The 13,407-nt window shown below is 37.7% G+C and overlaps 2 protein-coding genes and 1 pseudogene across 4 annotated transcripts in view; all 3 read left to right on the top strand.

Annotated features, from left to right (window-relative positions):
* Window positions 1-1,578, top strand: part of LOC143554465 (ras-related protein RABB1c-like) — a 102,761-nt gene extending 101,183 nt beyond the window's left edge. For both annotated transcript variants that reach the window (XM_077044211.1, XM_077044210.1), the window contains 4 exons: window positions 79-161; window positions 868-1,072; window positions 1,152-1,220; window positions 1,306-1,578. In XM_077044211.1, the coding sequence (XP_076900326.1) occupies window positions 79-161; window positions 868-1,072; window positions 1,152-1,220; window positions 1,306-1,398 (450 nt within the window). In that variant the 3' untranslated portion in view covers window positions 1,399-1,578. The remainder of the gene's footprint in view (window positions 1-78; window positions 162-867; window positions 1,073-1,151; window positions 1,221-1,305) is intronic.
* A 5,039-nt stretch (window positions 1,579-6,617) lies between these two features.
* Window positions 6,618-8,838, top strand: LOC143554471 (uncharacterized). Its single transcript, XM_077044218.1, has 2 exons — window positions 6,618-7,859; window positions 8,096-8,838. Exons 1-2 carry the CDS (start codon window positions 6,995-6,997, stop codon window positions 8,107-8,109), a joined length of 879 nt encoding a protein of 292 aa, XP_076900333.1. The 5' UTR covers window positions 6,618-6,994; the 3' UTR covers window positions 8,110-8,838.
* A 2,853-nt stretch (window positions 8,839-11,691) lies between these two features.
* LOC143554472 (vacuolar cation/proton exchanger 5-like) lies at window positions 11,692-13,194 on the top strand (annotated as a pseudogene). Its single transcript, XR_013139026.1, has 6 exons — window positions 11,692-12,132; window positions 12,219-12,335; window positions 12,443-12,496; window positions 12,682-12,798; window positions 12,952-13,048; window positions 13,143-13,194. The product of XR_013139026.1 is annotated as a vacuolar cation/proton exchanger 5-like (transcript).
* The last annotated feature ends 213 nt before the right edge of the window (window positions 13,195-13,407 follow it).

The raw sequence follows: 13,407 nt of genomic DNA, 5'->3' as shown, positions 1-13,407 counted from the left end.
TTTCTAATGTAATATTCTGATTATTCATTAAATTTATATTCATCTCTGGCCTTATCTTTTTTGCTTCTGGTATTACAGGCGGGTCAGGAGTCGTTTAGATCAATAACCAGGTCTTACTACAGAGGTGCTGCTGGTGCGCTTCTGGTTTATGACATCACCAGGTATCATTCTCATACGTGTCTGTCAATCGTGTCAGGTTGGCGGGCTGTGGGTTGGCGGTTGAATTGTTCAAACCGAACACTACCCATATTTTATATGTGTCAAAACCATCAACCTAACCAGCACACACTTGAAATTGTGTAGCCTGAAGACGACCCATTTAACCCGTTTATTTAAATGGGTTGGCGGGTTATATTCAAGTTGTAAACGTGCTAATCAGGTTGATGAGTTAAATTGGTCATAGACAGATTACTGGGGTGACTTGTTTAACTAAACATGTTGTTCGGTCGACTATTTTAACTAAACTGTTTAAACAGATCAACCCGACCACAACCTGTTTTCTAAATGGGTAAGATATGCCAACCCCAAACCTGATGATTCTTGTGCCATGTCGGGAATTGCCACCCCTAATTCTCTCTTTTTTTTATAAATCTTGTTTGCTAACCGAAAGTTTGGGCGTTAACACACACACACACAACACATTTTAAAGTAAGAAAACTGAAAAGTACATTTTAAAAAAATTAAATTCATAATGAATTAACTCTGAATGTTTTGACATTTCTTTATTCAGACTTATTTTCCTCTTCTACTAGTTAATTTGAGTTTTTTCTCTTCAATTAATGATGGCACACTCAATTATGAAAGATTATTATAATAGGGATGTGTTCAACATGGTGTGTATAACTTTATATATTGTGTATAATACAGGAGGGAAACTTTTAATCATCTTGCAAGTTGGTTAGAGGATGCTAGACAACATGCAAATGCAAATATGACTGTAATGCTCATTGGTAACAAGTGTGATCTTTCACACAGAAGAGCAGTTAGTACTGAAGAAGGTGAACAGTTTGCTAAGGAAAATGGTCTGGTATTCATGGAAGCTTCTGCAAAAACTGCGCAGAATGTTGAGGAGGTAATTTATTATCTTATGTTAAATTACTAATTGTTTGTTTTTGAAAATTTCTTTTTATGATTTACATGTTCGCTTTCAGGCGTTTATAAACACAGCTGGAACAATTTACAAGAAGATTCAGGATGGAGTTTTTGACGTGTCAAATGAGGCATGTGTCGTTTTTCTTTATGTGCTTCTTTTTAAATCATCTTAGTTAACATTAATTATTATCTTTTGTTTCTGTTTTATGACAGTCTTATGGGATTAAAGTCGGTTATGGTGGTAATTCTGGTCCATCGGGCGGAAGAGATGGCGCCCCTGCTCAAGCAGGAGCCTGTTGCAGTTAAAAAGAGACTTCCAAGCTTATTATTTGATACATTCTTGACCGTGGTATTTTTACCTTTCTCGTGTTGGTTCAACTTTCACGAATAGCGCTTGTCGATTCTTAGTTAATTGATCATGTAAAGTTGGTGTTAGTTTGAAACCAGATGAAGTAGTATATAAATGTTCTTGAATTTGGGGTTTTATATATGTTTGTTTGTGCTATTGCTATCGCTCATTTGGTTCAACTCAACTTGAAATTCTTGCACACCAAGGGACATGCACTATATCACACTTAGCATCTACAACTGAGATTTAGCATTTTATACACAAGTCAAACAACCAACTTGGTTATTGTAAGAAATTAAGCAAATAAGCAATTAGATAATTTCAAATTCTTTTATCAGCCAATTTTGAGTATACTTGCTTAAGAAAGCTTTGCATGCTCACCCTTGGCGATTTAGACTCCCAAACTGCAACTATTTGCGCAACTGTCTAACCAATCCATCTTTTGATCAACTTCACCAATCACAGGACCAATTAAGTATTCTAATTCAGTTATATGCATCCATTAGGTCATCTTTAAACACATGATATTATAGTGCATTTGAGTCTCATTTACTAAATTTCAACCCAAACCAACTCGTTTCTTCATTCAAAACTCGTCGTATTAAGTTTGATCAGCTCCCTATGCATAATGCATTTGAAAGTCCCAACACACTCTTGCGAAGTGCAAACCAACTTAACAATCCAATGAGATAAACCAAACTACTCTGAGTATTGATGTAATTTGACACTTTGTCCCATCTTTGCGTCATAATGATGATTCGTTTTACTCAATTTAGGCAACAAGTAGAAAACAAACGATTGCTACAAAAGTTGTTAACACCTCTCACAATAATTTTTTTTTCAAAATGGTGTTTATTTGCAAAAAAAAAAAAAAGGAAAATGGGGAAAGTCAAAAAAAAAAAAAAAAAAAGAAGGCTTTTGGTGTATCCGCTGCTGCCAGCAGCGGATTAGGAAGAAAATGGATTATGATCCGCCATTGGCAGGAGAGGATCAATCATTGGGACCTGGGGAATTAAGAGGAACAACTTTAAACCCCGTTTTTATTCCGTTATCTTCAAACTAACGATGTATATATAAACAGTTTCAAAGCTCCACCTGCCATCCATCTGCCATCTAACTTTAATGTATGCATGCATAAATCCCTTCAAAGCTTCAACTTGTCCTCAAAGCTGCAACATTTCACATGCCCCCTGCCAAACACCATCAATATATTAAAGATGATTCAGAATCCAGAGCAGACCCGTGATATATCAAAGCTGCCAAACACCTTCAATATATCTTGTGAGACATCAAAGTTAAAGCTGCACAACAATGATAGGGTTTCATGATGTAGAAGACGAGTTTGAAAAAAAAAAACAATTTATTCATGCACAACTTTAATGTTGTGCAGCTTTAACTTTAATGTCTCACGGGTCTTGAATATTGAAGGTGTTGTGCAGCTTTAACTTTGATGTCTCATAAGATATATTGAAGGTGTTTGGCAGCTTTGATATATCACGGGTTTGCTCTGGATTCTGAATCGTCTTTAATATATTGATGGTGTTTGGCAGGGGGCATGTGAAATGTTGCAGCTTTGAGGACAAGTTAAAGCTTTGAAGGGATTTGTCTCATTTAACGAGGGGAGGGGAGGGGAAGGAAATTAGGAGAGAAAAGAAAGGAGACGAAAATCCTTTTTTTAGTGTTCCCGAGTTTAATGAGAAGGAAAGGAAAATCAAGGAATTTACATATTTCATGTGTTCCCGAGTTGAGAGGAAAAGAAAAGAAAGTTATAGTTTTACTATCATACCCTTTAAGTAAAACTAAAATAAAATTAGTTTTAAGGGTAATTTAGTAATTAAAAAGATATTCTCTCATAATTTATCCAATTTGGGAGGATGAATGTATGTTTAATTTTTCTAGTATTTTCCCTCCCCTCTCCTCCCATTCTCTCATTAAAAAAACTCTGGAACATGATATTTTAACATTTTCTCCTCCTTCCCCTCCCCTCCCCTCGTTAAATGAGACTCTGGAACACAGTAGTTAGATGCCAGATGGATGACAAGTGGAGCTTTGAAACTGTTTATATAAACATCGTTAGTTTGAAGATAACGGAATAAAAACAGGGTTTAAAGTTGTTCTCTTAACCCGCCACTGGCATAGAAGGAATAGGTCCCAATGATTGATCATCTCCTGCCAATGGCGGATCCTAATCCATTTTCTTCCTAATCCACTGCTGGCAGCTGCGAATACAACAAAAACTTTTTTTTTTTACTTTCCCCATTTTCCTTATTTTTTTTTCAAATAAACACCATTTTGAAAAAAAAAATCCCACTCACAACCGTTGTGTCTCTCCACCACCTAATCGTTTCCACCAGAACGCCTCATAGTCAATGCCCCATAGAACAATATAGCAGGTGAACTTATTTTTGTTTTTTATTTTTCCTAAAATAACCATTTTAACCCGACTCCATATGGACGGTAACTCGTTTTAACACATACCAAACTGAAAATGGATTATGTCAACCCGACCCAGACTTACTCGAATGCATTCAAACTCTTAATAAATATTTTCTGTTCTGTAAACCAAATGAAGGTTTTTTAATAAAATTAAAAATCAATAAGTAAGACGACACATGATTCTGAAGAAGAAGAAGAAGAAGAAGAAGAAGAAGAAACGATTTATTGACATCAATGTCAACGTCAGTGATTATCATCAAACTCAGCGTAGGTACGTACACATTCATTCATCACCCTAACTGCCTCATCATGCAAACACAAAAATAATAATAATAAGGTTGTGCGTTTGATCAATATATTAACCTAACTGCCTCATCAAGCAATCACATTGCTCAATCTGATCGTATCTAGTAATTAATGTGTTGTGTTGTATTGTATTGTATTGATTTCTAATAAATTTGATCTTCGTTTGATTATTCATAGCTGCACCAGTTGATGTTGATCATTTCGTTGTTTGAATGCATTCAAAGTTCCATCTCGCCAGTGAAACTATGGGCAACAGCAGCAATTTGAGGATTTTAGGAGGCCTCAATTCTCATTTACATGTAACTTTTACTCTTACCTCTATATTCAATTCATCATGCGTTGTTAGTAAACGAACCAAATGAAGACATGTTCATGTTCGTCTTCGTTCATTTAACTTTAAATAAACGAACACCAACACAGACACTTAATCAAACAACTATTTGTGTTCATATTCCTTTGTTAAAAATGAACATAAACGAAAGCAGATGACATAATTGAACAAAGATAAATAACATATATGGACAAACGTTAATGAACACAAACAAGCAAACATAAATGAACACAATCAAGTAGATGACTCTAATGTTTAATTATTTTCTATTTATTATGTAAACGAGTATAAAGGAACACAAATAAATGGACATAAACGAACAAAACATGTGTTTGTGTTCGTTTGTTTAATAAAATGAACACAAATGGTTTGTTCATGTTCGTTCGTTTATTTTATAAACAAACTTCCCGCCAAACGGTTCACGAACAGTTCATTGAACGTTCGCTTCGTCAACAGCTCTATGTGTAAGCATTAGATAGAATAAATTAGATAGGCTTATTGTTGATTTGATTAGGTTTCTTTTATATAAATAGTTATCAATAAAACACAATACCTTATGCGTTTTTCACTATTCTATAGTTACTTCTACCTTTTCCCTTAAGATTTATTTCATACATCAATTCTGATATGCCTTGATAATATGAAAAGTCAACAATTGTAATCAGAACGTTTTATAGTGACATACACCATAAACCGTGCTTTTTTTTATTTTCTAAAATAAGAATTTTCACAGATGAAATCATCAAGTGTGAAGTCAATGATTGAGTTAGAAGATGATAGTCGAGCTATACCCGTGTCAACTACCAGAAACTTGTTAAAAGGCGGGCCGGAAGGTTTTGGCACCAACTCTACATGGAACATAATGTTAGCCAGTATAAAGACTGCTTTCTTTTCTGATAAACTAAGTTTACTCTTACCTTGTGGCCCGTTAGCAATGCTGGTTGACCAATTGACCCATCGCCCAGTGAGTTACGTTATTAAATATTGCTACCATTTGTCATGAATTTGTAGTTTTACCACTGTTTTGACCTGTTTGTTTATGATATCAGGGTTGGGTGTTTATGTTGAGCTTATTAGGCATCATACCTTTGGCAGAGCGTCTGGGTTGGGCCACCGGGTAATTATCTACAAATTAATATCTTCAATAACTTTGCGCCACATTATGTATATAATTGAATATATGTCAATTATAAACTTGTTTTTATGGTTTATAAAATGATCTTTCAAAAAGAAACATGTTTTGACTATTTAGCTTCTTTTGTGCAGACAACTGGTTTTCTACACCGTACCTACAGGTTTGTTTTTCAATTTCCAAGGGTCTCAATTGCATAGTAATCATTTAATTTATATATAAAATTTGGATTTGCAGTGGGTGGCCTTCTCAATGTCACTTTTGGCAATGCAACAGAGTTGATAATATTACTTTTTGCATTGAAGCAAGGCATGTTACGCCTCGTTCAACAGTCATTACTAGGGTCAATTTTGTCCAACATGTTGCTTGTTCTCGGATGTGCACTTTTTAGTGGAGGCATCACACATCATAATAAGGAACAGATGTTTAACAAGGTTAGTTGATTGCCATTGTTAGTTAACTGTGACCGGTTAACTTGTAAACAGGTCGGGTTGGGTTATGATTTAGATCCAATGGTCAAAATAGAAAACTTAGCTTAAATGGAATGCTTCAAAAGAGTCGAAAGTCGCACGAAAGTGTGAAAATCTCCAAAAATCTTGTTGATATAATATGGTTTTTGCAATTGTATTGGCATTCTAATAGCTTATAGAAAGTTTAAAAGTTGTGGAATAAAAGTAGGCTTGCAAACGAACCGAACGAACACAAACAGAGCATGGATGTGTTCATCTGTGTAAGCTTAAACAAACAAACGATCGAGCATAAAAAATTAAACGATCGAGCTCTTAGCCAGCCAATTATTATGTATATTAGGAATAGATTATAGTTAGTTATTTAGAGATAATCATTGTATTCATTGTGTATATCCTTTCCTTATTTCTTGGTTGTATTCTTCCCTATATATAGGGTCATTGTTTATCAATAATAATCGATCGATACTTTACAACCATAATCACTTTCATGGTACCAGAGCCATAATCTGATAACCTACTCTCTTCTTCTTCTTCTTCTTATTTTTTTTTTCTCGATCCCACCCTAATACTCACCGGATACGTCCGACCCCGTCACCATGACGAAAGAAACCGTGGCTGAATCATCGAACAAACCCGATCCTCTTCATCCTGCCTACTCTGTGTCGAACATTCAATCCAAGATCCGGACTTCGGACGGAACGAAGGTTACTTATTCGGCATGAGTAAAACTGTTTCGCCTTTATACTATTGCGTATAAGGTATTAAACCATATCGATGAATCAGCCCCTCCAGCCGCCACATCTCCCGAATACGCCCAATGGAAAGAACTCGATGCATTGGTTCTTCAATGGATCTACAGCACCGTTTCGGATGATCTTATGAAACGTCTTATAGATACAACTGTGGCTAGAGCGGCTTGGACAAAGCTCGAGAAGATCTTCTTAAGCAACAAAAAGGCTCGCGCTGCGGCGCTTGAGACGAAGTTTTGTAATCTCACACTGACAGCTTGTTCCTCGGTTGACGACTACTGTCAACGGCTGTCCGATTTAGCCAGTCAATTGGCCGATGTTGATCAGCCCGTCTCTGAATCACGGCTTGTTCTTCAGCTTGTTCGCAGGCTTCCACCTGAATATAACACCACTGCTTCTCTAATTAATCAGCAGGGTGTTGATTGGGACCAGGCTATCACTATGCTTAATGACGAAGTCATCCGGATTGAAGCTCAGAAGGGCTCACAGAATACAGTTTTGGCTGCTACTGTAGCGTCGCCTTCAGCTGGCTCTTCATCCAACAACAACCAGCAATCTGAAGCTTCCTACTCCACCAATAATCGTCGTGGCAGCGGAGGCAGAGGCGGGGCTTCCAACCGCCGGGGCAGAGGCAGGGGCAGATCTCAGCAACAGCCCCCATGGACCGCCTATCAGGGACAGCCGTCTTCTTTTCCTAATTGGGCTTGGTGGACACCTCCACCATGTCCTTACCCGACCCAGCAGCAGTGGTCTGGCAGCAAGCAACCCGACCCACCCTCGGCTCCTCAGGTTCAGTTCACCGGCTTCCCTCCGGCCACCGGTTACTCTCCGGCTCCGTTTGCACCACCCGGATTCAACCAGCCCATGTATAACCCCCTCTGCCCAACTGATTTGAGTGCTGCAATGGCTAATATGCAGGTTAATTCTCCTAATATGGCTTGGAACTCAGATGTTATGGATACAGGGGCCGAGTCTCACGTCACTAAAGACCAAGGTAAAATCGTTATCCCTGATTCTACTCCTATATGTCGTTATATTTTGCTAGGTAATGATATGCTTTTACCAATTAAAGGATCAGGTACCGGCTTTCACCATTTACCAAACCGAACTTATATACTCCCAAACATCCTTTATAGCCCTCAAATAATTAAAAATTTTATTTCTGTTAGACGTTTTACTCGTGATAATCAAGTGTATGTCGAATTTGACCCGTTTGGTTTTTCTTTGAAGGACCTCAAAACTAAGAAGACACTATCTCGCCACAACAGTACCGGGAATCTTTATACGTTCACGCCGCCTCAACTGCCGCCTCAAGCCACCTTTATTGCTTTCCACCACTTACCTTGGCATGATCGTCTAGGACATCCCGAGGCGCAAGTTCTAGATATTTTAAATCGTAGTTTTAATTTTCAATGTAATAAGGACAAAAGTCACAATCTTTGCAATTCTTGTCAACTTTCAAATAGTAAAAGATTGCCTTTTTATTCGTCTAATACATTTACTTTTGCTCCTTTTGATATTATTCATTGCGATTTATGGACTTCGCCAATCACGAGTAAAACAGGATACAAGTATTATATGGTGCTAATTGACAATTTCTCGCACTTCGTGTGGGTTTACCCCCTAAAATATAAATCCGAAACCTTTCCCACTTTTGCCAGATTCCATCAATTAATCTTCACCCAATTTAACCGCAAAATAAAAACTTTTCAATGCGACTTAGGTGGTGAGTTTGACAATTTAGCGTTTAAAACTTTTGCCCAACAAAACGGTTTGCTTTTCCGTTTTTCTTGCCCTCAAACATCCTCTCAAAATGGAAGGGCAGAACATATGATTCGCCGCTTGAACGACATTATACGGGCTCTCTTAATTCATGCGAATCTACCTCCTTCGTTTTGGGTTGAAGCCCTACACACCGCCACTTATCTTCACAATATATTACCAACCAAACGCCTAAATTTTTACACACCTACATTTGCTCTTTATCATCGTCAGCCTGATTACAAACACTTACGTGTGTTCGACTGTGCGTGTTACCCTAACACATCAGCTACTCAGCCTTATAAACTTCACCATCGGTCCATCCGATGTATTTTTCTCGGGTATCCACATGACTTTCGGGGATACCGTTGCTTCGACCCTACCACAGGCAAGGTACACATCTCACGACATGTGACCTTTGATGAGCACGTGTTCCCGTTTACACTTCCTCATCATCCTACCTCATACAATTTTTTGGACGACACCACCCCACCTGGATTCACATTCCATTGGCCCATTAACCAGCCCACACCCAACATTAACCTGCCCACACCCAACCCGGTCACGGCCCCATACCCGTTCACATACTCGCGTCGTCCTCGTCTTGCACCACCTTTGACCAACCCCTCTACCACCATACCAGCTTCGGCCCAAGCCCAGCCCCATCCTATCCAGCCAACCGGTCCGATTACTAACCAACATCCCATGACAACTCGTTCCAAATCACGGTCCAACCCTTCGACTATACACAACACCATCTCCCTTTCCCCGGTCCCTACTTCCTATGCCAAAGCCCTAACTGATCCAAATTGGTTGCATGCAATGCAAACTGAGTATACGGCATTACAGGATAATGAAACATGGGAGCTTGTTCCACGCCCACATGACCGTCCCGTGATTCGTTGCATGTGGTTATTTCGGCATAAATTTAAATCGGACTGATCGTTGGAACGTTATAAGGCCAGGTTGGTGGTTAATGGAAATTCACAAACAGTTGGTGTCGATTGTGATGAGACATTTAGTCCCGTGGTCAAACCAGCCACTATTCGCACGGTTTTGTCTCTTGCTGTGTCAAGGACTTGGCCTATTCATCAACTTGATGTAAAGGATGCTTTTTTACACGGGAACTACATGAGACGGTTTTTATGCATCAACGACCGGGTTTTTATGATAAACGTTTTCCTAACCACGTTTGTCGGTTGAAGAAATCACTATATGGTCTTAAATAGGCACCGAGGGGTACACCCGTTTTGCTAATTTTATTACCTTCAAGGGGTTTCGTAGCAGCACCTGTGATCAGTCTTTATTTGTTTATCAACAGGACCCGTCTAATATTGCATATTTATTATTATATGTTGATGATATAGTCCTTACAGCTTCTAATGACCGTCTCTTAAACAACATTATTGGCACGCTCTCAAGGGAATTTGCCATGACCGATTTGGGTCGTCTACATCATTTCTTGGGAATAAAGGTTACTCAGCAAAAGAATGGTATTTTCTTGTCACAGACCCAATATGCCAAAGACATAATCACCCGCGCTTCCATGTCCTCGTGCAAACCTTGTTCAACACCGGTTGATCTTTCATCTAAATTAAGTGCTACAGATGGAGTTCTATTTTCGGATCCGACATTATATCGGAGTCTGGCGGGTGCACTGCAATATTTAACTTTTACTCGTCCAGATTTGTCATATGCAGTTCAACAGGTGTGTCTCTTCATGCATGAGCCTCGAGATCCTCACTTTGCCTTTATGAAGCGTATCATCTGTTATTTGCAAGGAACAATTGACTATGGTATACAGATCATGAGATCTGATTCACATGACTTGGTTGCCTATTCTGATGCTGACAGATTCGAGACGCTCGACATCGGGTTATTGTGTCTTGGTGACAATCTTATATCTTGGTCTGCTAAACGTCAGCCTACTGTCTCACGATCCAGTGCGGAAGCTGAGTATAGGGGAGTTGCAAATGCGGTTGCAGAAACGACTTGGATTAGGAATCTGCTGCTCGAACTTCACACTCCTTTAACGCGCGCATCAGTAGTTTTTTGTGACAATGTTTCAGCGGTCTATTTGTCCAATAATCCGGTTCAACATCAAAGGACAAAACACATAGAGATTGACATACACTTCGTCAGAGAGAAGGTTCGTCTTGGGCACATTAAAGTTCTTCACGTCCCATCCTCTATGCAGTATGCGGATATATTTACCAAAGGAACTATTCCAATCATTTCGGTCCAGCTTGAGCGTCTGTCCTCCGCCCGCTCAAACTGAGGGGGTGTCTTAGCCAGCCAATTATTATGTATGTTAGGAATAGATTATAGTTAGTTATTTAGAGATAATCATTGTATTCATTGTGTATATCCTTTCCTTATTTCTTGGTTGTATTCTTCCCTATATATAGGGTCATTGTTTATCAATAATAATCGATCGATACTTTACAACCATAATCACTTTCACGAGCATGAAAAATTAAATGATTATGGTTTTTTGTTTGTGTCTGATGGCTAAGAAAATGAATATGATTGTTTTGGTTTATGTTTGTTTGTTAACAGTATAACGAACGGTTCATGAACGTAAAAGAATGAACATAACCGGACGTAGATGAACAAACGTAACTGAGCTAAAACTAGTTAAAAGTAACGTGAAGAACAATATGTTGGGCCTAGAAAGTTACTAAAACTTTACCGAGTTGTAATGGGCCAAAAAATTTAAATGAATATATTAACAAACATAAACGAACAAGGTAAAACAAACAAACATAAACATATTCAAGTGAACGAACGAGGCATGTGTTATGCTCTTTATTCAATTAAATGAACAAATTTTTTAATGTTGATGTTCTTTCGTTTAGTCAAACATAAACTATCTTCTGCCGAACGGTACGAACTGTATATTGAACGTTCAGTTCATTTACAAGCCCAACAAAAAGTGTTTCAAGTCAACCACAACCCGAACCGACCCCTACCAAACACTACTCACTATCAAATGCCCATTTTTCCACCTCTATTCATCGTCATACTTGTAATATGTATAATCAGTTAATCATTAATATTGATTAAATTAAGTTTATTGTCAGTCAAATGCTGGGATGAATGTAGGATTGCTCTTGATGGCAGTTATGGCCCTGATTTTCCCAACTGTTCTTCATGTCACAAACACCGAATTGCATATTGGGACATCAATATTATCCCTTTCAAGATTTTGTAGTTGTATAATGCTTGTAGCATATTGCATCTATATCTTTTTTCTGCTTACAAATCAGAAGCAAGATTATGCATCACTTAAAGAGGTACAGATCACCTACATAAAGACTAAAAGTATAGCATCGTGCAATATGTTTATACTTTCTGTTAATTGTTAAAAATATCAGGATACTCCGACATCGAGTTCAGATAACGAAGAATTTGCAGATATTTCAAAGTGGGAATCGATTATTTGGCTTGGCTTTTTGACTCTATTCATTTCAATTCTCTCAGAATACTTGGTTAATGCAGTAGAGGTTCAAATCTTGTTAGTTTGATTATAAATATATAATCAGAGGTGGCATTTTAACCTATTTTAGCATACAATGATTCTGTGTTCCAGGGTGCATCTGTTGCGATGGATGTCCCGGTAGCATTCATTAGTGTTATTCTGCTTCCTATTGTTGGAAATGCAGCAGAACATGCGAGCGCTATTATGTTTGCAGTGAAAGACAAATTTGTAAGTGTTTTTGTCTTGTTAGTTTGATATTTTTTACTTGTTAGTTTGATTAAAATCAGAGGTGACAATTTTAATCTTTTCTACTATAAATTTGATTACTTTTGTAGGACATATCTTTAGGAGTAGCGATTGGATCATCAACACAAATATCCATGTTTGTGGTAGGTGTTCATAAAGTATATTAGTGATTTCAGTATTTAATAATAATGATACTATCATACTAATCTCTGTTAAATGGTCATATTTTTGCAATATTTTTCCATTAAAATATGTGTTTAAAACTTTGGCAAGTGTTGAATACAATGACTAAAATGTTCATCACCATTGTTAATGTATTCATTTACAGATGCCAATTTGTGTGGTTGTTGGATGGATAATCGGACACCCGATGGACCTTGATTTTGAACCTTTTGAGACGGCCACTCTTTTTATGACGGTTCTGGTCGTAGCCTTCATGCTGCAGGTTTGAATATTAAAAATATTATTCCTTCTCATGAATATTGCAAAATTTGACCTACATAGTTTGACTATTTGTTAGATGTCTAATATTCTCTTGAACACCTACCCTTTGTTTGATTATTTTCAACATATTGACTAGTTTTGACTGAACTTGCAGGAGGGAACATCAAATTACTTCAAAGGATTAATGCTCTTGTTTTGTTATATGATTGTTGCTGCAAGTTTCTTTGTACATATAGATCCTGTATCTATACGTGAGTTTCTCAGTGCATTTCGAGTTATGATAAACAATTGTTACAAGTCGGTTTCCTTTTACTAAACTGAATTCGTTTATTCTGGTCGTTGCAGAAGATGACCCTCAATAACCATACTTGAGTTGCATCATCACATTCCAGTCGGGTACATGTTTCATACCCGATCGATCAGCTGTTAGAATCATGAATCTTTATGGTATTGTTAATGTGTTCATTTCCACGTTTTGTCACCTTAAAGTTGGTTGTAGATCTCAGGTTCAATAACTTGAGGTGACGAGGATATAATTTGTTAATGAATGATTCAGTTAGCTTGTTAATTTGCTAGTCTATAAATATGACATGTAAGCACATAGAAAAAT

Source organism: Bidens hawaiensis, unplaced genomic scaffold (genome assembly GCF_021521415.1).
Source record: "Bidens hawaiensis isolate Kalapana, Puna unplaced genomic scaffold, B.hawaiensis_p1.1 tig00017684_1, whole genome shotgun sequence".
Classification (NCBI taxonomy): domain Eukaryota; kingdom Viridiplantae; phylum Streptophyta; class Magnoliopsida; order Asterales; family Asteraceae; genus Bidens; species Bidens hawaiensis.
This window is presented reverse-complemented; position numbering and strand designations above follow the sequence as displayed.